Source organism: Hyphopichia burtonii, assembly GCF_001661395.1.
Source record: "Hyphopichia burtonii NRRL Y-1933 unplaced genomic scaffold HYPBUscaffold_3, whole genome shotgun sequence".
NCBI lineage: Eukaryota > Fungi > Ascomycota > Pichiomycetes > Serinales > Debaryomycetaceae > Hyphopichia > Hyphopichia burtonii.
In genome coordinates, this window is record NW_017963730.1 from 36031 (window position 1) to 58629 (window position 22599).

Here is a 22599-nt window from a genome sequence, read left to right on the forward strand (position 1 = left end):
TGGAACGATGGTGGACTTCATTCTCCGAGCAAAACTACCGAAAAGAGGACCCAGGCCACCTCGGAGTCGGGTCCGATGAGCCCTCGGGCATTAGGCATCCTTACTACAGCCTGACTTCTCCGAAAACAAGATATAACAAATTAAAATTAAGAATTAAACAAATAAGAATTAAACATTGTAAAGAACTAAAAATCTATAGATGAACCGGTTCACCGCCATACGTTACCAAAAAATGTATTTACTTTGAGTCAAATAAACAATCATGACCCTTTTTAGCACAACCTTCACACATTTGAATGGAAGCATTGTAGACACACTTTACTTTTCTTTTTCTACAAGAACCACAAGAAGATTTTCTAGTGTTATCGTAAGAAATGTTGATGGGTTTTTTTTTAATTTTACCTTCGATTGGAATTGATTTTTTCTTAATGACCAAATCGGAGGTTTTTTTATTATTCATCAAGATGTCTTCTTTGGTGAAACCTTTTGAAAAACAACAATTCAAGTGTTTATTTTCACAGGATTCGCATATTTTAAACTTGATCAATTTATCATTTGAAATAACAAGATTAAAATCATTTACTTTAATCAGTTTTTTCAAATTGAAAAGCCCATCGATTTGGTCCAGGGATAAGTGTATGGGGATATTATTCAAATCATTAGACAAAATCGTAATTTCGGCATTGCATTTAACTTTTCTTGAGCGACACGAGTCACATGATGGCCCCAATCTCTGTCTTCTTTTTTTATTTGTGCAAACGTTTAATTTAACGTTTGATAAATTGGGTGACGAAATTGGACTTAGTGAACTTACCGAGGATGCTGGACTGATGGAATTAACTGATGATGCCGGGGTTATACTGGATATCGACGAGTAGTTTTTATGGTTATTCAAGTTATTTTCCGTCAACTTATTTTCGGTTAACTTATTAATGGGTGGTAAGATAATGGGGTGGTTGGTCGTTATATCATTATTTGTTTTCAAAGGTAATGGCAAGGGTAAGGGTAAAGGTAATAAATTAAATGGTTTTAATTTCTCCCCACCATTATTCATAATACTATAAGATAATAAATCAGACATCTTTAACTATTACTAGCCTAGGACTAAATTTCCAAAAGCGATCCACAAGGTTTAAATATTAATTGCAAAAAATGCCCTTTTTCGTGTGCTACTTCACGATTGGAGGAATGGTTGATTACGGAACAATTTCCTGGGGTATCCTTTTAGCATGGGTGCTAGTCCGTCTCCGAACTTAACTCCATCGCCTGCTGGGTAAGGTGACTCAATTCCCCTCGAGGAAAACCTCGGAAACAATCCGCCAATTTGCAGTCAGATGAGTCGCACTGCTGTCCCGGTAACAAGGGTGAGGGCCCACAATTATCCGAAAACCCACCAAACGGTGCTGAGTGGTTGCAGCAGTGGTGTTAGTTTAGTCCGCCGGACAGAACCGGAACCACCTCCCAAACGACTGATCTTGTTGAGGGTTGTACGTCTTGTATCTCTTGGGCGTATTATCCACGTCTTGTCTACCCATTGTATCTCTTGTGCTGAGGAGATGGTGGCCGGTGGTCCAAGATGGACGGTGTTGGAGATGGTGATGTTGAGTAGATGGTGGAGATGTTCTCCTCATACCGTTGGTTTTCGGAGCACGGAGTACCTTTATCAGTTTGATTTTTTGCTTTGTGACTGATGAGATCCTTCTATCCGGCAAGCTTCCTTATTCCCCTCCTTTGCCAGAGGGTAATCATAAGCGACGTCAGACGATAAAATACTTCACTTATCAAAGCATTGGATACCTCCAGGGAACTAATCCAGCACCAGTACGTATACGAATCCAGTGCTTATACGTATACCAACACAGTAGACTAGAGTACACACGGGCTAAAGCCCGTGTGATTCAGCCATTCACGGACTCGTTGTTTTCCGATGAGTCGCAGCACCGTTAGCAGGTCCAAAGGATGGATGTTAACCGATGTAGGTATTACTTCAGTTGATGACCAAGAGCAAAAACAAAAAGTAACCCCGACAAGGGCAAAAAAGAAAACCCACGGCGGGAGTCGAACCCGCAATCTTTTGATTAGAAGTCAAACGCGTTAACCATTACGCTACGCAGGCCGTGATTTACAACCGAAAAATAGCCTGGTTTGTTGTACGAGTGGGTGTTTCGCTCTGTGTTTGAACTGTATGAAAAAACAATTTTCTCCAAATAACCATTTAAATCAATAAAATTGGCACTAGCATGATCAAAAGAAAATATCATTGTGTATGGGGAACTTACAAGTTGGGTTGGCTAACAAAAAAACCCATTTTTCGAAAAATGGTATTTTGTCGAAAAAAATGGCATTTTCCCGGAAAATCACCAAACCATTTGGATATACAAATGGAGAATGTTACATTTTCATGCAAGAAGTAAATACATTACACTTTAATTACAATTGTCTAGCCTAATTGTGTATAGTAAGGTGATCTTTATCTTTAATCCAGGATTCCCAAAAAGAATTAAATGAAAACAAGAAAAAAAAAGAATTCACTAACAAAACAAAAAAAAAAAAGCGAAAAAAAAAAAAAAAAAAACATCATAACAAACAACAAGTCATAATCAACTAATCTCTTCAACAATCAACAAAGGACTATTAACTGGACTATTCTCCAGACTAAACCAGACTGTTAACCAGACTAATCTGCAAAACGGGACAACAGAGAGAACCCATTAAGTGAACAAGGAAAGAATCAACAGTTACCCTTGCTCGAATCACCATTTCAACCGATTGAATAGTTGTTATATAATTTACTTTACAACCTCTGTGTGTGTTTACCGGAGGTTCTCCCTTGATATATCCAAATTCAAAACATTAGAGAAAACCCTTATATGCATATATATTAATTGATTTTCAAATAAAAAGGTTAAACATCAAGAGAGAAATCAAAAACATACAAAACCGACAAAATATGAATCTTGATAGCATAAATGAAGGTAATAACCAGCAGGATGATTTCAAAATATCTCAAAGATCAATAAGCGATGGGTATAAAATAGATTTATCGACTCCAATCCAAAGAATCAAAGAACTTTCTTTAGAAAGTCCTCCTAGATCAGTTAGTCAACCAGTTCCTAAAATTGATTCATTATACTCCAAAGAAAGACCGTCGACTGCTCCCTCTCATAGTAATGATATTTTCACTCAAATGACCAACAAAGGATACCTGCAAACAATATCGAATAAAGTTTTGAACGAATTAAATCTAAGAGCAAATGAAATTTCTGCTAAAATTAAATCACCACCACCAGCTTCGTCAAATAATAATAATATGAGAAGAGCATTAAGTAGGAAAAGATATTCTGGTATCCATAGAATGAATTTTAATAAAATGGATTCAATATCAAATCATTATGCTGCATCAAGATCAAGACCTTCTACTCAAGAAGATATACTGAATATTTTTAATTCAAATGATCAACCCCAAACTTCTTTACAAATGCTGTTTCAAGCTCAACAAAATTTACAAATGACAAATCAAAAATCTCCTGATAAGAATTTAAATCAATTTGAAATGATAAGAAATGAAAATATTATGGATGTTGATGATTCTTCTAATGATGAAGGTAAAAGAAATTCAACAATTGATATATCTAGCATTAACAAAAGAAGAAGAACTTTCAATGGTCCGGAAGAAGTAATAAATTTCCATTTACAACAACAACAACAACAACAACAACAAGAAAAATCTCCAAATAAACCAATGTCTCAATTAATGAAAATGTCACCAATTAAACTAGAAGATTCTGATTCTAAGTCACCGAACAAGTCACCCAATAGATCGCCCAATAGATCCCCAAGTAATGAAGCAAAGGGAATAAGTCCTTCCAAAGGGATAAGTCCTTCAAAAGGATCAATGAATTTAAATGGATTGCTAAACGATGAAATTGATTTAAAACTGATTGATAAAGAAAATAAACATTTAAAATCCCCATCAAGAATACAAAACTCTCAAAGAATATCTCAAAGAGAGTTTTTAAAACCAGCATTACCAAATAAATTAAGACAATCTTCGTTGGAAATGGCCGGAGTTAGATCTCCCAATACTTCAAATCAATCAACTCCAAAATTAGGCACTACTCCAAATTTAACTAAAAAATCATCAATTCCAAAATTGAATAAGAAAACTTCAATTAATGATTTAAACAAAAAAACCTCAATTAACGATTTAAGACAAAATTCTTCAATTCCAACCTTAAATAGAAGAACTTCTCACCATGACTTACAAAATTCATTAACTAAAAAATCTTCAATTCCAAAACTTTCCAAAAAAGAATCTCATTTGGATTACGATCAATCTTCAATTCAAACTCCTAATAGACCTCCTTCAATGTCTCCTTCGTCTTCGGCTTCTTCAATTGGTTCTAATAAAAATTATACCGTTCCAAAACCATTTTCATTATACGATAAACCAACGGTTTCCTCCTCACAAAAACTGTTGGGCTCCTTATACGATAAGCCAACCATATCATCCTCCCAAAAATCTTTAAATAAATTCCAAAAATTTAAGAATAGATTTCATTGAATTTTTTTTTTGCATCTATAGACACTATTCATGAATTTACGTTTTATATCAAAAACATTTTTGTAACCGGGGACACTACCCCCTCTCTATATGAGCGTAGTCAAAATTTCAAACAACCAACAAAACAATCAACTTCGATTAATACCACGTTTAACCAACCATGTCAATTGAAGAAACTGAAGATAAAGTGATCTTGACCCATCCTAGAGAACCAACCACCAAAGTCAGCATTTTGAAGTATGGTGCCACCGTGATTTCATGGGAAAATAAGGGTAAAGAGCAATTATGGTTATCAGAAGCAGCAAAATTAGATGGATCTAAACCCGTTAGAGGTGGTATTCCATTAGTATTCCCAATTTTCGGGAAACAGAAGAATGAAGAACATCCAACTTATAAATTACCCCAACACGGATTTGCTAGAAACTCAACCTGGGAGTTCTTAGGACAAACTAGTGAAAATCCATTAACGGTTCAATTTGGATTAGGACCAGAGAACGCTAATAAGGAAATTTACAATTTATGGAATGAAGGTAAAAATAACTTCACTTTAATCTTGAGTATTGAATTGGGTGACGACCATTTGAAAACAAACATTGAAGTTGAAAATAACGGGGACGAAGCCTTTGATTTCAATTGGTTATTCCATACTTATTTGAAAGTACCTGATGTCACCGACTGTTTAGTCACTAATTTAATTGACCAGAAATGTTATGATCAATTATTGGCCACTGAGTACATTGAAAAATCCCCCATGGTTTGCTTTAATGAAGAATTCGACCGTATCTATAAAAAAATCGATACCGATAAAATCTTCCAGGTGGTCGAATTAGGTAAAGTCTTGATCAATGTGCAAAGAGAAAACTTACCCGACAGTGTTGTTTGGAACCCATGGATTGAGAAGTCCAATGGCATGGCGGATTTCGAACCTAAAAATGGCTATTTGAACATGCTTTGTATTGAACCGGGCCATGTATCTGATTTTGTCACTTTGAAAAATGGTGAAAAATGGTCTGGTTCCCAAACCATTAGCTTAGGTGGTGATATCAAGGTTCAATCTAACATCTATTAAATATTCTCCTCATATACCATTATATACTATATATACAACTACTATTGTAGCACTATTTATGTCTTTCAAGGTTGCAAAACGAATAATACTTCGTCCGTACCTACTCTTCCGTCCGTCGTCCCTCCTTTTTACTTCCTTCTTCGTCCGTCACTCTTTCACCACACCACTCTCACCACCGTCACCGACTAGTCACTACACCAACCATTCCCTCCACTGACTATTCCCACACCTTAATAAACCAGTTATCCTTCAATACAAAAGTCTGATCCCGACACGACCGGCTTACCAAAAAGAAAAAAAAGAAAAAAAAATAGAACGAGCGGTTAAAACAAATAAATTAATCCATTCTTTTTTATAAAACAACTACTTTCCTTCACAACTAGTTACTCCGACATCCCGTTACTTGTACTTAGCATCTTCAACAGCATACTAGTGATACTGCGTACCCACCAGACTAGATCCGGCCCGGCAGGATACTTTTTTTCCAATAGCATTAGCACCCGCCCAGCTCATCCCATCCCAGGATATCCTCCAGGACCTTGTTTTGCCCAAATTAGTTGCTTATCTTTTACTTGAGAGTCTTTGAGTTATTGTATTGAGAAGGGGTCATTCTTGCATTAATCGTATACTTGGAATCAATCGTTTACTCGTTTCCTACCTTGTGTTTTTTCTGTTTTCTCTATTGATTTCGTTTTCCCTTGTTGTTTTGTTTTGACGCTATGGTTTCTTCAACCATTCTTAGATCTCGTTTGGTCCAAAAACCGTATCAGCTATTTCATTACTATTTTCTTCTGGAAAAACAATATGGTTCAACCCTAAGTGATTTATCTTTTGAAACTGATATTAAGATATCAATCAACAAATTCAAAAATAGAAATTGGTCAGTTTTAGAGATAATCCATTACTCCTTTTTAAGTTCAATTATTTTCTTTGTATTTTTAATCTTCCCAGCACCTTTCCTTATTAAATTTTTCATTTTGAGTGTTTTCATATCCTGTTTTTTAATTCCATTAACTTCTCAATTTTTCGTTCATGCTTTACCTATTTTCACTTGGTTAGCCCTTTTCTTTAGTGCCGGGAAAATTCCAAATACTTGGAAACCTGCTATTAGTGTTAAATTTTTACCAGCAATGGAAACTATTCTTTATGGGGATAATTTATCAAATGTTTTAGCTGAAACTAATACTTCGTTTTTAGATATTTTAGCTTGGTTACCGTACGGTATTATTCATTTTAGTTCTCCATTTTTTGTGGCTGCTTTTATCTTTATTTTTAGTCCTCCAACGGCTTTGAGATCTTTTGGTTTTGCCTTTGGTTATATGAATTTAACTGGGTTATTAACTCAAATCTTATTCCCTGCGGCTCCTCCTTGGTATAAAAATTTACATGGCTTAGAACCAGCTGATTATTCAATGAGTGGTAGTCCTGGTGGTTTAGGTAGAATTGATGCTTTATTAGGAGTCGATATGTATACTACTGCTTTTTCGAATTCTCCAGTGGTTTTTGGTGCTTTCCCTTCTTTACATTCAGGTTGTGCAGTTATGGATGTTTTGTTTTTATGTTGGTTATTCCCAAAATATAAATTTGTTTGGTGGAGTTATGCAACTTGGTTATGGTGGAGTACTATGTATTTAACTCATCATTATTTTATTGATTTAATTGGGGGTGCAGTTTTATCTTATGTGGTTTTCAGTTATACTAAGTATAGACATTTACCAATTATTGATCATAATAAATTTTGTCGTTGGTCTTATACAATGGTTCATAATATCGATATTTGGAAATCAGATCCCTTAAATTCTTATACTTCAATTAATGTTATTAGTAATGATTTAGAAAATTTATCAAGTTTCCCATTAACTAACTATAATCCTCCTCCTTCGCAGGATGATTCCCCTTATAATGGTATTTCAAGATCAAGACAAGCTTCTCGTTCAAATATAAATAATTCTTCGAATTCTTTAGGTATTCAAGATAATAATTCGTTGGATCCTTCAATTTATAGAAGTAGTGCTAAATCTACTTCTTCTTTAAGTTTATCTTTAGCTAACAATGATATTCAAGAAGTTGATGAAGTTGATCATCAAAATAATGAAGAAACTGAAACTGATAATAGTACTACTAATTCAATGTTTGAAAATGATCATGATCATGATGAAGAAAACAATCAGATTAGCTCAACCGCTTCTTCAACTTCTTTAGATGATTTAGAAAATCAAACTGCTCAAACAAATATGATTATAAATAGTATGGGATCTAAAAATAACAATAATAATAATAATAAAAAAAATACTAACAAAAATCGATAACTTTAACTAATTCATGGTTGGTTAAAATTAACCATGTTATTCATTTCCCTACCTTTTGAGTTTACTTTTCCTATACCTTTTTATTTACGTTGAAAAAGAAGAAAAAATTGGCTTTTTTTCTTATGGTTCTATTCTTATTCCTTAATACTTAATGAAATCTTAATTTGTCTATACTTTTAATTTCTATCGGATTTTCAGTTTTTTTTTATTTTATTATCTTAGTTTTCCATCTCTTATGTCCTCATTTAATCTTAATATTCTCGCATTTATATATTTCTATATATATAGATAATTTTACAATAATTAATTCGTTAAAACGTTATATTAAACATGCAGAGAAGTAAAAAATTAACTATATACAATTTTCATCTTTTAAAATACTATTTATTTACCACCAGCAAGGGCTCTTTCAATAGAGTTTGGAATATTGATTTTTTTACCCATTTCATTCTTAATTATTGATGCTCTTAAGATTCTTGGATCTTTTCTAATTGTTCTTAATAGCTCATGTTGAACTGTGGCACTGGCATCAAATCCCATTAAGAAATGATAACCTTGGAAATGTCTTTCTTGTTCTTTACTCATGATTTTTGGTAATGGACGTGGTCCTAAATTGGTGATTTCCCTTATAACCCCTCTATTATTTAGTATTAATCTACCAACAGTGGTGGCAATGTTTTTCACTTCTCTATTACTTCTTAAGGGATCGGTAATACGCGATATAGCAAACAACTCGTAATACATCTTGCTTGGTTAATGATTCGAGGTCCTTTAATCGATTTTTCACTTCTTCATAAATTTTTTTCTTCTAAACTTTTTCATTGATTATGTAATCAATGAAAAAAAAATGAAATCCGAAAATTTATATCACGTGACAAACAATTCCGGGGGTTTAATCAACTTATACCTATTCATGGAGGTTTTAGGTATTTTCGTATATCTAAACATTCTCCAAGACCTTGGCTTTGTATTCTGCCGTCTTTTGTTTTGATGAGATTCAACGAGGGAGTAGGGTGAGCCACGGAACCCGAATGCCCTGAATAAATGCAAGGATTCGAAGTGACGGTTCCAGTAGGAACTCAGATTCTTCTTTAATTGGAAAGCCAAACACTAGTAAAGGAGATATATGGTCTTCTGCAGATACCTTGTTGTTTCTGTGAAGAGCCTGTTCGTGTAAGCCTTTCTGTCTTGAATCTCTGATTGAACTCTCCTATAATTCTGTCAACAGACGCAATTATACAACTGACAGTGTCCTATAAGCAAGGGCCCATATCTACCCAAACCAGACTAAATTTTCCCGTCTAATCAACAGAATCGTCGACCTAGTAGTAGATAGTTAGACAAGTTGCAAAATAATTGTGTGCGATCGCACTACCCATCACGTGCAATTTTGCCATATATCGGTTGCCAACTTTGATCTTATAAGGAAGTTGGTTGAAAAATTTTAAGTTAAAGGATTCCAATTACTTAATTATTAATATTTATATATAGAAAATGGCTACTAATATCACCTGGCACCCAAACTTGTCTCATAATGAACGTATTGAATTGAGAAAACAAAAAGGATGTACTGTTTGGTTGACTGGATTATCAGCTAGTGGGAAATCAACTATTGCTTGTGCATTAGAACAAAGTATTTTAGCTAGAGGATTGAATTCTTATAGATTAGATGGTGATAATGTGAGATTTGGATTGAATAAAGATTTGGGATTCAGTGAATCGGATAGAAATGAAAATATTAGAAGAATTTCCGAAGTTGCTAAATTATTTACTGATTCATGTTGTATTACTTTAACTTCTTTCATTAGTCCTTATAAACAAGATAGAAAATTAGCCAGGGAATTACATGAAAAGGATAATTTACCATTTGTTGAAGTTTATGTTGACGTTCCAGTTGAAGTTGCCGAACAAAGAGATCCAAAAGGTTTATACAAAAAGGCAAGAGAAGGTATTATTAAAGAATTCACTGGTATTAGTGCTCCTTATGAAGCTCCAGAAAATCCAGAAATTCATTTGAAAAATTATCACGGTGCCTCAATTGAAGAAAGTGCTGAACAAATTATTGATTATTTGATCAAACATAATTACATTTCTTAATTGAATCTATTCAATTCGTGTATCTATAATTTGAAATAGAATGTATCTTTATTTATTATTACTTCTTAAGACTATCTAATCTTGCTTGTAAATCATCTTCATCATTATTAGCACCACCATCTCCTCCTAGTGCTTGGGCCACTTTACCATTATTAATTGAGGATTCATTATTAACATTGATCAGGGTTGGAGTATCTTTCAAATTAGAATTCAAATCAACTCCAATTTCATCTAAAACTTTACCCAATATTTCATCAACTTGTTCATCTTCTCCTAATTCATCTTCGTCATCCATGGCCATAGCATCATCTATAGCATCATCCATGAAATCTTGTTTTTGATCCATCAAATCATTTTCCTTAGCAAACTCCTGAGTGATCCTCGATAATTGAGGTAAATTCATCGTTCGATTCATTCCTGATAATAACCTAGTAGCATCTCTCATTGAAGTAGCCATTTGTTGATTACTACGAACAGACTGTATTCTTAACAGAATTGCTTGTAATTGTGCCTTCATCGAATTGAACTTAACAATATAGTTCTTCGTTCGAATCAAATCCTTCGCTTGTATCTTAGCACTAGCTATTTGCCCCAGTTTGGCTGATTTTTTGATTTCACTTATCAATTTCTTCTCTTGACTTTGTAATTTGGTGGTTTCTCTAGTCAACTCTCGCTGGGTCTTCTCGAGTGCCCTTTGGTTCTTTCGAAGCCTTTCTTGAGGCGTAAGCTTCTTACCAAATGCCCATTCAAATAACTGTGACATCTTCAATTAGTTGTAATGTAACTACTATTTGGTTATCTTCTTTTGGAGCTCACCCTTTTTTTGTTCGGCTGGCTGATAAAAAGACGTGCAAAAATTTCAATTTTGCTACTACTGAAAGATTTCAACTTGATAAATTACATTAGGGTCAAGAAGACAATGACTATTTATTGATTAGGTTTTCATCTAAGACGTCGTGAGTATTAAGAGTAACTACTTATGCTTCTTTTCTGTGATTTTTTTCTGTATATTTTGCTTTTTTTGTTCTTTTTCTTTCAATATTTGCAATCGTAATAATGATAAAGATAAAAGCTATTAACGTTCAACACGTTCACCATTACTATTCAAGGTGAACATGGTTGATTCTTCGTTTTCATCTAATGCGTCGTTGTCCTTAAGAATGGTGTACAATTTCTGAAGAAGAGCTTCGTTTTCTTCGCTGTTAACATCTTCCATACCGTACTTGTAGATGGAAAGAACACCATAAAGAGCTGCAACAATACACATGAACAATGCTAAATAACCTTTAGCAGTGAACCCTTCGGGTAATGGAGGATATTGAAGAGGTTCACCGGTCAAATCCAACCACTCTTGATGCAGTTCCCCATAATTACCAGCAGCATTACCTTTTGAGGACATATTTAAAGCTTCACAAGCGTCAAAATGACTTTTAGGTAAAGGTAATTCTGAATTTTGAATTTCTAAAGGAGCTTCAATAAAGGTGACGGAAAGACCTTGTTCCAAATGCCAATCAACATGACAATGGAATAACCAAACCCCTGGATTATTAGCTTTGAATCTTAAAACGATAAATCCATTTGGATTGACCATAACAGTATCTCTAACTACAGGATGTTTAGCAAATTTATTATGATCAGGATTTTCTGGATCATAAACCTCAGGTTCGTCATCATCACCTTCAGATCTGAAAAGAACTTGGAAAGTATGTCCATGCAAATGGAACGGATGTTTACCATCATCCATGTTATTAAGAACAATTTCGATAATATCGTTATGTTGTAAAACAAAAGAGTTAGTATTAGAACCATATATTCTTTCATTAGTTGCTAAATCTCCACTTGATAATACAGTTAACAAAGTTGGAACTTTTGGTGCAACATAACTAATATCATTGAAAAATGCATAATTAACACCATCACCCAAGTTATCCATGACGAAATTTAATTCAACTTTATGGTCTGGTTCAGGTAATGCTTCTTCTTTATCAAATGGATTTAATTTGAAATCATCAAAAGGTTTTAAGCTTTCAATTAATTTTTCATAATGGTGGTATCCAATTGGGAATACTTCTGGTAATGGTTTATAATCATTATATCTTACCCAATTAGTAGAGACCAATTGTAAATCTTCAGGCAAAAGATCCAACATATCCTCATCAAGAATGTTTAAAAACCTATAGTTTTCATTAGCAGTAGATTTAGTATGAAGTAAAATACCAACTCTTTGTGCAACACTCAAGTAAAGAGAATCAGTTTCTTGTGGCTCAACGTAAACACCATCAACTTCAACTATAGTAAACGTGTGACCCTCAAGCTTCAAGTATTGAGAAACAAACAAACCCATATTCACAACTCTAACGAAATAAGTAGTGTCTGGTTTAACGTCCCAGGTAACATTTCTAGTATCGTTAAACAAGGAGTTTTGAGGTACTGGTTCAGCTCCAGTTGGATTATATCTACTTAAGAACTTTTTCATAAGTTCAGGCCCTTCTGAATGGTACCAATCACTAACAGAAAGCGATACTTCTTCATCAAATTCAAATGGGTAATCGGATTTTTCCTTTTCTTCAATGATAAATAACCCTCTTAACCCATCTCCATATTGAGTTCCTGAATGTGAGTGGTACCAATAAGTTCCTGCTTGATCCTCTACCGTGAAATTATAAAGGAATCCTTGACCTGGTGCAATAGGGCATTGAGTAACGTATTCTGGTCCATCCATTGAATTGGTATGATGTTGAAACAACCCATGGAAATGTAACGAGCTGTTTCTATCTTGTAATCCATTAGTATAATGGATAACAACCCGATCACCTTTAGTCACCCTAATGGTCGGTATTGGCCATTCATTGTTAATACCAACAACCCTTCTTTCTTTGATCCCATCTGGAGAAGCATTTACATAAGTAGCCTCAAAATGGTATTCATGGGTTTTAGCAAAAACACCAGCCACCAAAGAACACCAAAATAGCACATTAAGCAACAACATGGTAACAGCCTTCACTAGTTGAGCAAATATTCAATACCTTGTTGAGATCTTCAACTCAAACCTTCATATTTATAAAGAGATTTGAGAAAAAACAGAAAGTCTGAGAACAAAAAATTGCGTGTACTACAATAACTATCTTTTCGATCTAACATTACTTGGGATGTTAGTTCTTACTAGCTTCGTTCGCTTGTCAGCAATACCGACACGGCGTTGGAATTCAAGTCCTTAAATTCTTGCTTCAAAGTATTATTAGACAACGGTCGAAATCCGGGAAAGGAGTCACTTACGAGCATTACACTAAATGAAATTATACTAATTTAAACAGGAACTAAGAAAAATAGAGATCTTAATGAAGCTTCACAGTGCCGTGTTCATTATAGGATACGTTTAAGGTCGTAATAAGGAAAGAAAATGGTCGGCTCAAACCCCGAAAGTTTTAAGCTGAATCTCGGACTGTCCTTCAACAACATCCGGAGTCTCAACGGTGTTTGGATTAAACTTCACTAATTGTTCAGTAAGTTGTTTTTGTTCATCTGATAAGGCGGAGTTTAAAACGGTTTTGAAAGCTGCTGGATTTTGGTTTATTAAATTCAACAATTTTTCATTCAAGTAAGCTTTATCCAAGGCAGGATCGTTTCCGTTCTCGGCCTTGTTGTAAGAAAGTAGGAGGGGGATCAAGATTGAGAAAAGTAAAGTTGATTTTGATTCATCATGATTCTCTAATTTGCTAAACATGAAAAGTATTTCAAAAGAGACTTTGATATCAATCTTGTGTTCGTTCTTGTTAGCAACTAAGGACTTGATGATTTCTTTGATCAATTTTTTAACAACTAAGATATCATCTGATTGTAGAGAAGAGTATTGAATCAATGATTTGATGCATTGGATACCCCTTGGTGCTAGTTCTGGGCTCTCTAACATTTCAATTAAAGAACAGCTTAATTGTTCCGAATCTTCTTCGTTTAAGCGAATGTCACCACTGGTGATTAGAATCAAAGACGTCAAGACGGAAAAATTATTTGCTGGACTGATTTTATAATACTTTTGAATGATGTTATAAAATTTATCTACCAACCCGAGATTAAATTTTTTAGATTCAAGAATAATTTGCTTTAAATGTGGGAGTAAAATAGAATTCAACAATTCATTATTATATTCATAAAATTTGGCAAAAATAAATAAAACACACGAATATAAATCAACTTTAACAACATTTGGAAATTTATTAATCATATCAACTAATTTTGAAAATACTTTCTTCAAGATTAATAAATTTGGTCCACTATCACAATATTTCAAAGAAAATTGTTGAGTTTCACTGGTTGGATCAAAATCAGTTCTTAAAAATGGTAATATACTAAACAAAGGTGACATGGTAACTCTAATTAACTCAAATAACTTATCAAATGATTTAGTTAAGTCTTCACCATTTTGGTTATTCAAGAATGTATGGAATATAGTACTGATTATTTCTAATACATTACATTTGACTTCAGTGTTTTCATCAATCAATATCAATCTATCAAACAAATCAATTATCTCCCCAAATATTTCATCATGGAATAGTATCTCAACCAATTCGGAATTTTGAACTAGTCTATTCAATGAGATTAAAATCTCTTCAACATTTTTGTTCTTAATTAAAGATTCAACACATTGACTAAACAAAATGAAAAAGAAATTACTTTCATCCTCTGCCAAATAAGTTTTGATGAATTCATCATCCTTTTCTAGTTGTAAACTCAATACACTAACAAAGTTAATCCAATAATCATCGTATAGTTCTAATTCTCTCGTTGAATTTTCATTATATTTCAACGACGAAAGCTCCCTTAATACCAATATCCATAAAGAGGTTAAAAGTGTTGAATATTTCTCTAAAGTTTCTTTCAACTCTGGTTCGGTCGATTCATCTTCTTCGGAGTCTATTTTCAACAACGCCCAACAATTAAGAATCGATAATTGAATAGATTTTTTACTGAATTCAGACATATGCTCCAAAAAACCAAACTTGAGGAATTTATTAGATGAGATTTCTTCTAATAAATAAATTAAAGTTTTCAAAATTCTCTGCTTCGAATAAAATTTGATTCTTGGTAAATTAATAAATTTCGATCCAACATTAATGGCATTAACAATAACTTTTGCATCACTATCCGGACTGAAGCATGGAATTAATGCACTAATGATCTGTGCTTGCTGTTGTTCTAAAATCGAAACTCCAGGATATAACGGATCTGCCAATTGTCCGAAAAGACCTAAAGCGGTATCTAAAAGATTTGCACCTCTCAACTTTATAATTGGAATTGATGAAGTGGATCCTAAAAATGAAATTTTGACTATTTCTTGAATCTTTGGTTTCAACTGATCAAGTAATTTTGGATTTCTATGGGCTGCATTAAGTAAAATGTTAAGCAAATCGTATATGAACAATTTAAATTCCCATGTAATTGGCTCATTCTTATCAGACAAATCTTCATCTTCAGCGACAATACTCTCGACTTCTTCATCTTTAAAATCTATTTGATTACGTGATTTTTTCTTTTGTCTTTGTTGCAAAGGTAATAACTTTTGTTGATAATTATTTTCAATGAATGGTCCAATGAGTTTCTTCGAGGAAACTTTATATAAATTATTCAATTGAACAAACCAGTTCATGTCTAAACTTGATTCTAACCACAACTTTATCAACTTTTTTAATGAATCACAGGGCCTCAAATTCATTGAAATCCATAACAACCTAACAGTATCCTTATTCAAGACTTGAACCCCAAAAACTTTGATAAGTTCAGTATAACAGTCATATGCTGATCTGTATAATTCAAAGCTGCTGTTGAAAGAAAAAATAGCATCCTTATTGATTGAGGTTGGACTTGTGACAACCAAACCAATCTTGATATTTTTCGTTATGATAAGGTTAAGCAAATCAGTGAAAAATTCAACTTCTCCTTCAATCAAAGTCGGATCAAATATAACTAATTCTTGTAATAAACCTAGTAATTGGCCAAATGTTTCAAGATAATCATCTACTGTCAAACAACCAATACCAGAACTCAAGGCAATAATTAGATTTTTAATTTTAGAACGGCTCGATGTAGAGCGATCGCGCAAATTAGGTCCCAAGGCAGTGATGGATAGCTTTAACAATTTAGTAGTCAAACCAATTGTTCCAAATTTCACATTCAAGTTCACCAATATTCTGTTTTTGATACTGTAACTAAAATGATCATTCAAAAAATTGGAATGTAATGTGTCAATCAAGTCACCAATAAATTGATGATTTGTTAAGTTATTTTCAAGTAAAACGCTAGCTGCGTTCAATGAATAATGATAAACAATAGGATTTGGATCATTCAAAAGTTGCGAGATAACATTATAAATGTCATTGAATCCAACGTGTGCATGTTCATATATTTTGGATAGGATTAAAATAGACTTACCTCTTTTGTATGGATCAATATCATTCACAATTTCCTTAATGTGCTTAGAAATATGATCACTGATGGAAGCCTTGGAAATCATGGACAATGCCATACCAATAGTGTCAGAGTTAATCAAAACCAATTGTTTATGATTGCCGTGAATTTTGTCAATAATATCTAAAACAGTACTCACGAGATCTTTATCTAATTGAATCCTTTTTCTGGTTGCATTATTCAACAAGCCATGAAGGGCAACGGAAATGTTGATGGAAATAGCCTTGTATCTTAAAGGATCAATAGTTTTGGAAGTTAACGAGTTCCTCATTTGTTCGAGCAAAGATGATTGAATTTTCAAACTTAATTGAGGAAAGACTAATTGGAAAAGTTCAATCGACAAATCCACCAAAGACGTCAACAAGTTAGTTGACTCACGATAAAATAATGAGTAAGGTTTTATCAAAAAGACATTCAAATCATAATTGATATTATGATCCACAGACTCGAAAACAATTGATTCTAGTATATCGAACCAACAATTATAATTCACTTCAGATTCTTTTTCGATGGAACTTTTCGGATAATTGATCCTATCTGTCGTGAAAGAATCCTTATAATAAAGTCCCAGTTCAATTCGGCTATCAATATCAAGTTTAATTAATAGTTCATCAATATTAGCTGTGGACACATGGAATTTACTGGTTACCCCAAACGAATAGTTATACTCTTCACCCAAAAGTGGTACAGTTGAATCAAAATCACTGACCCTTGTTGTTAAAGCTTTATTTTTTGATTGGTCCTTTGGTTTGTCACCAATTCTAGAGAAAATCTTTGATTCACTGAAAACTTTCAAAAGAAATATAACCATATGAGAATTTGCATCCAGCTTTAATAATGTTGATAATTTTGTAAAACTTTGTAAAATAATTTTTTTCCCATATAAAATCAAACTAGTAATCATGCGATCGAAAGATAGCTTTTTATTACCTGTGTAATTTGTATAGATCAAGTTATTTGTCATGTTAGGGTTAAAATCATTTTTATTGAAATTTTCATCATTAAAACTTGTCAAAGAACCAACACCTTCAATGTTATTTTCTAAATAAGTTAGGTAATTATAAGCTTTAGTCAACAAAAATTGAACTTGTTTCAAAGATTCAGGGGATAATTCGATAGAATTCAAGTAATTGAATAAACACACCAAACTTGAATTACGTAATTTCAAATTTTCGAAAATAGACTTTCTTTGACCCTCTTGAGTGGTTGATTCAACTGACGAACTGATAAATTGGGAAGTCAATAAATTTTTCCAAAAAACTAAGAATTGCGAGGAATTCAATCTAATGTACTCTGATTCATTATAAAATGTTACCAAAGACGATAATACGATCCAACAAGCAGAGTTTTTCAAATAATTTGATTGATTATTAGTATTATTATGCTTCAAATTTTGAGTGCAGAAACTTAAAATTTTCATTATGGTGGAGTTTTGTAATAGTTTAGAATCAGTTTGTTTGATCAAGCAAGAAAGTGCCAAAGAATTATTCATGATTTTCACAGAAGCAAATGAAGAAGTAGAATCATCTGAGTTCACTTCATCTGAGCCTAGCGAGGCAAATTCATGATTGACGATGTTATAAACTTTTAAAATGATTTGGTTGATCTCAACTTCATTATTCAAAGCATATTTTAATAAAGTGTTTAAAGCATAACCTCTGATATAATCACTTCTATTTATTATTAATTTCAATAATAAATCAGACAAGAATGGTTTTTCTTCACGTCTTTGATTTTCTTCTTCATCAACCATTGTTGATTCTGCTTCATCAATTGCCAATTCATCATCATCATTTTTAGAAGTATGATTAAAAGAAGTACCAAATGGTAAAAGCAATTCAATAATATGTAGCATTAAAGCAGCTTGATAAGGATTGAATAAAGGTGAGATAGATTTATTATTATTTTTATTTCTAGACGATTTTGAACTAGATTTATTAGTTTTCAATCCAAATACACTTGAATCACGTTTTCTATCTTTAGTTACTTTACCAGAGGGTTCATTATCATTTTGAACTAAGGAAGATGAATTTTTAGAGAATTTTAAGTAAATATATTCGGATAATGTTTCATGACACGAAGAACCACATTCTTTAATTAGATAGTCCACTAATAAAACCCATTGTCTTAACACTTTGTTCCAATATTGATTTTGGAAATGATTTGGCAAATTGTTTAATTCACTAAATTTGAATAAGATTAAATCTAAGATATTAATCAAGTTAACCGATAAAAAATCAGAATATTGAAATTGTTGTAATTGGATATAAATTATTAAAGTTTTTATAATACTTGTTTGAAATAATAAATTTTCAGTATTTTGATGAATAATACTTTCACTATCATGAGAGTTAATTAAGTTTTTGTCCTTTTTGATTTCGATATTGACTGCTTCAGTTTCTGGATCAATTGTAGCACTTAAAGATTGATCCCAATTATTCAAATCTGGGAAATTGAATTGATTTATCAAATAATCGATTGGGTCAAATTTACCAGTTGATATAAAATTCATTAATAAATACGAATATAACTCAACTGTAGCCACTCTAATTTCTTTTGAGTAATTAGACAAACCATAATGAATTAATTTTTCATTTGACAATAATAGATTCATTTGAAATTGATGTTGCTGTAACATTATAGTATCAGGTTTTAATTTTGAACCTGCAGAAGTTGAAGAAGTAGATAACTCCAATAAAGCTTCATAATTAGTTTGACATGATAAGATGAGTAAATTTTTCAAACACAAAATATAATTTCTCTTTAATAGTATTGTTGACATTGAATCATTTAATTCTGAAGTTGATAAATCATATGAGATATTCAAATTTATTATATTTTTGTTAATTAGTTTAATCAATTTAGCTTGGAATTTATCATCTATATCAGATTTAACTGCATTTTTGGTGATGGAGTGTAATAAAGCTATTAAATTATCATTTATATTTGAATTTTTCTTTAAAATCTTATAAATTTGAGTAATTGAAAAATTTATCAATGAATTGAGAGAATTGGGATAAGTTTCGAATAAATCAATCAATATCACTATAGATCCTTTAGCTATTGGACTCAATTCACCAAGATCATTCAAATTCAAATGATTTAACAAGCCATTGGTAAAATCAAAGATTTTGTTTGATAATTCATGAAATATTAAAACTAAATTTTTCGAAATTAATTTGAAGATATTCAACGAGATTTCATCCTGGTAAAACTCATAATTCTTAACTTCATTGGAATCTTTCAATTTATATTGCTTCACAGTTGGTATTGTTATATCAAACTTAGAAACTATTTTAGTCAATTCATCTAAACTTTCAACATAATTTAACTCCTCTTCTTTTATATAATTTTGCAACTTGCTATTTAATTGAATGAGATAATCAAAAATCTTGCTCTTATCGAATTCATCGAGTAGCACCTGGAATCCACTAGACATGTTTTAACGAATGAAGTATAATTGTTCTTTGAAGAAGAGTTGGCGGTAAAAATAAACAACTTTGAACACCAAATCGTTTTTAGTGCACCGCGACATTTTCACTACTTACCTTTTATACTTATACTAGACTTATCTATACTTATACTAGACTTATTTATTCTTATACTAGACTTATTTATACTTAAACTAGACTTATTTATACTTATACACTATATAACTTACATACTTTCAAAAATTAAATAGAAATTGAGTAAAGATAGAAAAGGAAATTTATATAGACAGGAAGGGTAAATACAGAGCAGTAGGTGAATGTATAGTTACAGAAGGTACAGAAGGAGATGCTATTTATTGAATGCTATAGCAAAGACTAATAATACAAGATGCAAATAGAAATAAAGATGCACACAGAAATAAAGATGCAATTAAACTAAAGATTTTAAAGGACTAAATAAACCCTTTTTGCCATTTGAATTTATTTTAGAATCATTAATTTTAACATTATTGGGGGAACCTTCGATAGTATCTAAATTTACCGGACCTTTGATTGATTTTCTTTTATAATGAGCAGAATGATTAGTTTGAGAATGAGGATAAGAAAGAGATTTTTTGAAAGAATGATTTAAAGAGGAAGAAGAAGAAGAAGAAATTGGAGAAGTTGAAAAAGAACTAATTGAATTTGAAGATTTATATTTGGTAGGACTATTTGTGGTATCATCATCATCATCATAATCATTAATTGAGAGATTTAGCATTGAAGGAGAAGGAGATATTTTTGAAAGTTTTTTAGAATGGTTTATATCATCATTTGTTGTAATTTGAGTAGTTGGATTTGATTTTAATTTATCACCGTATAACGATAAATTCCAATTTTGTAATTTTTCATTGAGTATATTAAAATTATTGGTTAAATCATGACATTTTTGTAATGATACTGTTCTTGGAACAATATTAATTGGTGGTCCATTTGATAATACTTCCTTCATACTCAATACCGTACTATCAAAATCATCAGGATCATCAGAATCAATGTCAATATAATTAGATAATCTTGATTCTAAAAACGCTTTTTGATTTTTCAAATCTTTAATTTTATTTTCATAATTTGTTTTCAATAGTTGATTTTCAATATTTTTATTTTTTTCTAATTCCAAATCATTTTCTATGATTGCTAGTTTTTCTAACAACTCATTATTAAATTGATTAGAATATTCTAATTTCGATTGTAATACTCGATCATTTGATTCCATATAATCATTTGATATTTCAATTGACACCAAACTCGATTTCAAATTGTTAATTTGTTCTTCATAATGCTTCTTTTGACTAATTACATCGTTCTGCACTTTATTCAATTCGTTATTCAAGTTCAAATTCTTAACTTTTTCCTTCTTTATATCATAATCCTTCAGTTTTATAGTTTGAATCAATTTTTCATTGGTTTCTTCCTGAATCGTTAACTCATCTTCTAATGCTTTTTCCAAATCTTTCGATGATTCCTGGAAATCGTTCAACATCTGCTCCAATTCAATAAACCGTTCCTCCAACACATTTCTTGGTAATTTACTCAAATCCCTAAGCAGACTCATGATCTCTTTCTTTCCTTCTTTCTTTCTTTCTATCAAATACTTGAGTTTGTCCCCTTTTTTCCCAAATCAAAAAAAATTATCCTATTCCTTAAATTCAATATATCGTTTCAATCGTTTCTAAACCTATTCACTTGGTATCGTACTCAAACGTGATCGTGATAAGTAGTTAGTTTGTAAATAGAAAAAGAACAACAAATAAAAAATTAATACTACACCATCGCACTGTGCAGGATTTTTCCTCCTGGATTGATTTATTACTGCAAAATTATATAGAAAAGAGGCATGGATCCCACTTATTAGACCAAGGAAAGAGGAAGCGGATAGCTTGGGATCATGCCGTGGCCATTCAGAGAATACGGTCTCAAAATAACTGGTTTTGTACGTAAACATACCCTGTTTTCATCAAGATTATCGTAAACATAACCAATCTCCAGTGAGTTATTGGGATAGCAAATAACCCAGTCGCCACTCCACTGGGTTCCTTGAAAGTACTGGAGACGGTCTCGGTATGCCCTGAAGCTTGTGTTGGAGGTGTTGGAGTAAACCAATCTGCCTTCATTGTTGACTGTAAGTTGTTGGCTGTTGGTGAGATTGACCTTCAAGTCCGGGCCAACAAATCCTTCGATTCTATCTTCGATACTGGGGTCAACCACAATGTTGTGAGGGCTCTCTTTGACGATTTCCAAGCTTGCTTGTAGCAAGTTATTTGGCTGGTAGGCTGCAAGGTAGAAATCTTCTGACTTTGTCACCGGATAGCTGTTAGCGAGGGCAAACAAAGTTAAGAGAACGGGTATTTTCATTGTGCTGGTGGTTGAAAGAGGGAGTGCTACCATGTGTTCTGTATTTATACGTATAGGGTATTCCTTTAGCTAGCATATTTAAATAAATCGGTTATGCTTAATTTGCAGTAAGTTGAGTATAAGTGGGCAGAAAAAAGTAAGTATTATTTAAGTAAGCATGAAATCTTGGACACTGATTACCAAGCAGCGATACTAAGTAAGTATTAGTTAAGTATTACTTAAGTATTAAGCATAAGTACCAAGTAGTAAGTATTAAGTATTAAGCATAAG

At 32.4% G+C, this 22599-nt stretch overlaps 11 protein-coding genes and 1 non-coding gene across 12 annotated transcripts; 5 read left to right on the plus strand and 7 right to left on the minus strand.

The window, feature by feature from the left end:
• Nucleotides 1-54: 54 nt before the first annotated feature.
• On the minus strand, nt 55-1207 carry SUT1 (Sut1p). Its single transcript, XM_020222976.1, has 2 exons — nt 873-1207; nt 55-809 (listed from the first exon to the last, which is right to left on the minus strand). Exons 1-2 carry the CDS (start codon nt 1079-1081, stop codon nt 239-241), a joined length of 780 nt encoding a protein of 259 aa, XP_020076488.1. The 5' UTR covers nt 1082-1207; the 3' UTR covers nt 55-238.
• On the plus strand, nt 1208-1884 carry HYPBUDRAFT_195430 (uncharacterized protein). The gene has a single exon (XM_020222975.1). The coding sequence runs from the start codon at nt 1335-1337 to the stop codon at nt 1689-1691; it is 357 nt and encodes a 118-aa protein (XP_020076489.1). The 5' UTR covers nt 1208-1334; the 3' UTR covers nt 1692-1884.
• Nucleotides 1885-2043: 159 nt separating this feature from the next.
• On the minus strand, nt 2044-2116 carry HYPBUDRAFT_t97. Its single transcript has one exon. It is a non-coding gene; the product is annotated as a tRNA-Arg (tRNA).
• Nucleotides 2117-2950: 834 nt separating this feature from the next.
• HYPBUDRAFT_239313 (uncharacterized protein) lies at nt 2951-4840 on the plus strand (the record flags this gene model as incomplete). Its single annotated transcript, XM_020223243.1, has 2 exons — nt 2951-3483; nt 3637-4840. 2 exons carry the CDS (start codon nt 2951-2953, stop codon nt 4562-4564), a joined length of 1461 nt encoding a protein of 486 aa, XP_020076490.1. The 3' UTR covers nt 4565-4840.
• Nucleotides 4312-5701, plus strand: HYPBUDRAFT_152373 (glucose-6-phosphate 1-epimerase). The gene has a single exon (XM_020220983.1). It carries the CDS (start codon nt 4725-4727, stop codon nt 5631-5633), a length of 909 nt encoding a protein of 302 aa, XP_020076491.1. The 5' UTR covers nt 4312-4724; the 3' UTR covers nt 5634-5701.
• Nucleotides 5702-6352: 651 nt separating this feature from the next.
• On the plus strand, nt 6353-7942 carry AUR1 (inositol phosphorylceramide synthase; the record flags this gene model as incomplete). The annotated part of the gene is made up of 2 exons (XM_020219609.1): nt 6353-7667; nt 7731-7942. 2 exons carry the CDS (start codon nt 6353-6355, stop codon nt 7940-7942), a joined length of 1527 nt encoding a protein of 508 aa, XP_020076492.1.
• A 384-nt stretch (nt 7943-8326) lies between these two features.
• Nucleotides 8327-8723, minus strand: MRP17 (mitochondrial 37S ribosomal protein bS6m; the record flags this gene model as incomplete). Its single annotated transcript, XM_020219610.1, has 1 exon — nt 8327-8723. Exon 1 carries the CDS (start codon nt 8684-8686, stop codon nt 8327-8329), a length of 360 nt encoding a protein of 119 aa, XP_020076493.1. The 5' UTR covers nt 8687-8723.
• Nucleotides 8724-9436: 713 nt separating this feature from the next.
• Nucleotides 9437-10039, plus strand: MET14 (adenylyl-sulfate kinase; the record flags this gene model as incomplete). Its single annotated transcript, XM_020218656.1, has 1 exon — nt 9437-10039. One exon carries the CDS (start codon nt 9437-9439, stop codon nt 10037-10039), a length of 603 nt encoding a protein of 200 aa, XP_020076494.1.
• Nucleotides 10040-10097: 58 nt separating this feature from the next.
• On the minus strand, nt 10098-13080 carry HYPBUDRAFT_10642 (uncharacterized protein; the record flags this gene model as incomplete). Its single annotated transcript, XM_020218485.1, has 2 exons — nt 11127-13080; nt 10098-10793 (listed from the first exon to the last, which is right to left on the minus strand). Exons 1-2 carry the CDS (start codon nt 13026-13028, stop codon nt 10098-10100), a joined length of 2598 nt encoding a protein of 865 aa, XP_020076495.1. The 5' UTR covers nt 13029-13080.
• A 368-nt stretch (nt 13081-13448) lies between these two features.
• HYPBUDRAFT_107538 (uncharacterized protein) lies at nt 13449-19943 on the minus strand (the record flags this gene model as incomplete). The annotated part of the gene is made up of 1 exon (XM_020218560.1): nt 13449-19943. The coding sequence occupies one exon, from the start codon at nt 19941-19943 to the stop codon at nt 13449-13451; it is 6495 nt and encodes a 2164-aa protein (XP_020076496.1).
• Nucleotides 19944-21016: 1073 nt separating this feature from the next.
• On the minus strand, nt 21017-21647 carry HYPBUDRAFT_121726 (uncharacterized protein; the record flags this gene model as incomplete). The annotated part of the gene is made up of 1 exon (XM_020219267.1): nt 21017-21647. A coding segment is annotated over exon 1 (513 nt), but the record flags the coding sequence as incomplete, so codon positions are not given.
• A 111-nt stretch (nt 21648-21758) lies between these two features.
• On the minus strand, nt 21759-22516 carry HYPBUDRAFT_152375 (uncharacterized protein). Its single transcript, XM_020220984.1, has one exon. The coding sequence runs from the start codon at nt 22327-22329 to the stop codon at nt 21826-21828; it is 504 nt and encodes a 167-aa protein (XP_020076498.1). The 5' UTR covers nt 22330-22516; the 3' UTR covers nt 21759-21825.
• Nucleotides 22517-22599: the final 83 nt, after the last annotated feature.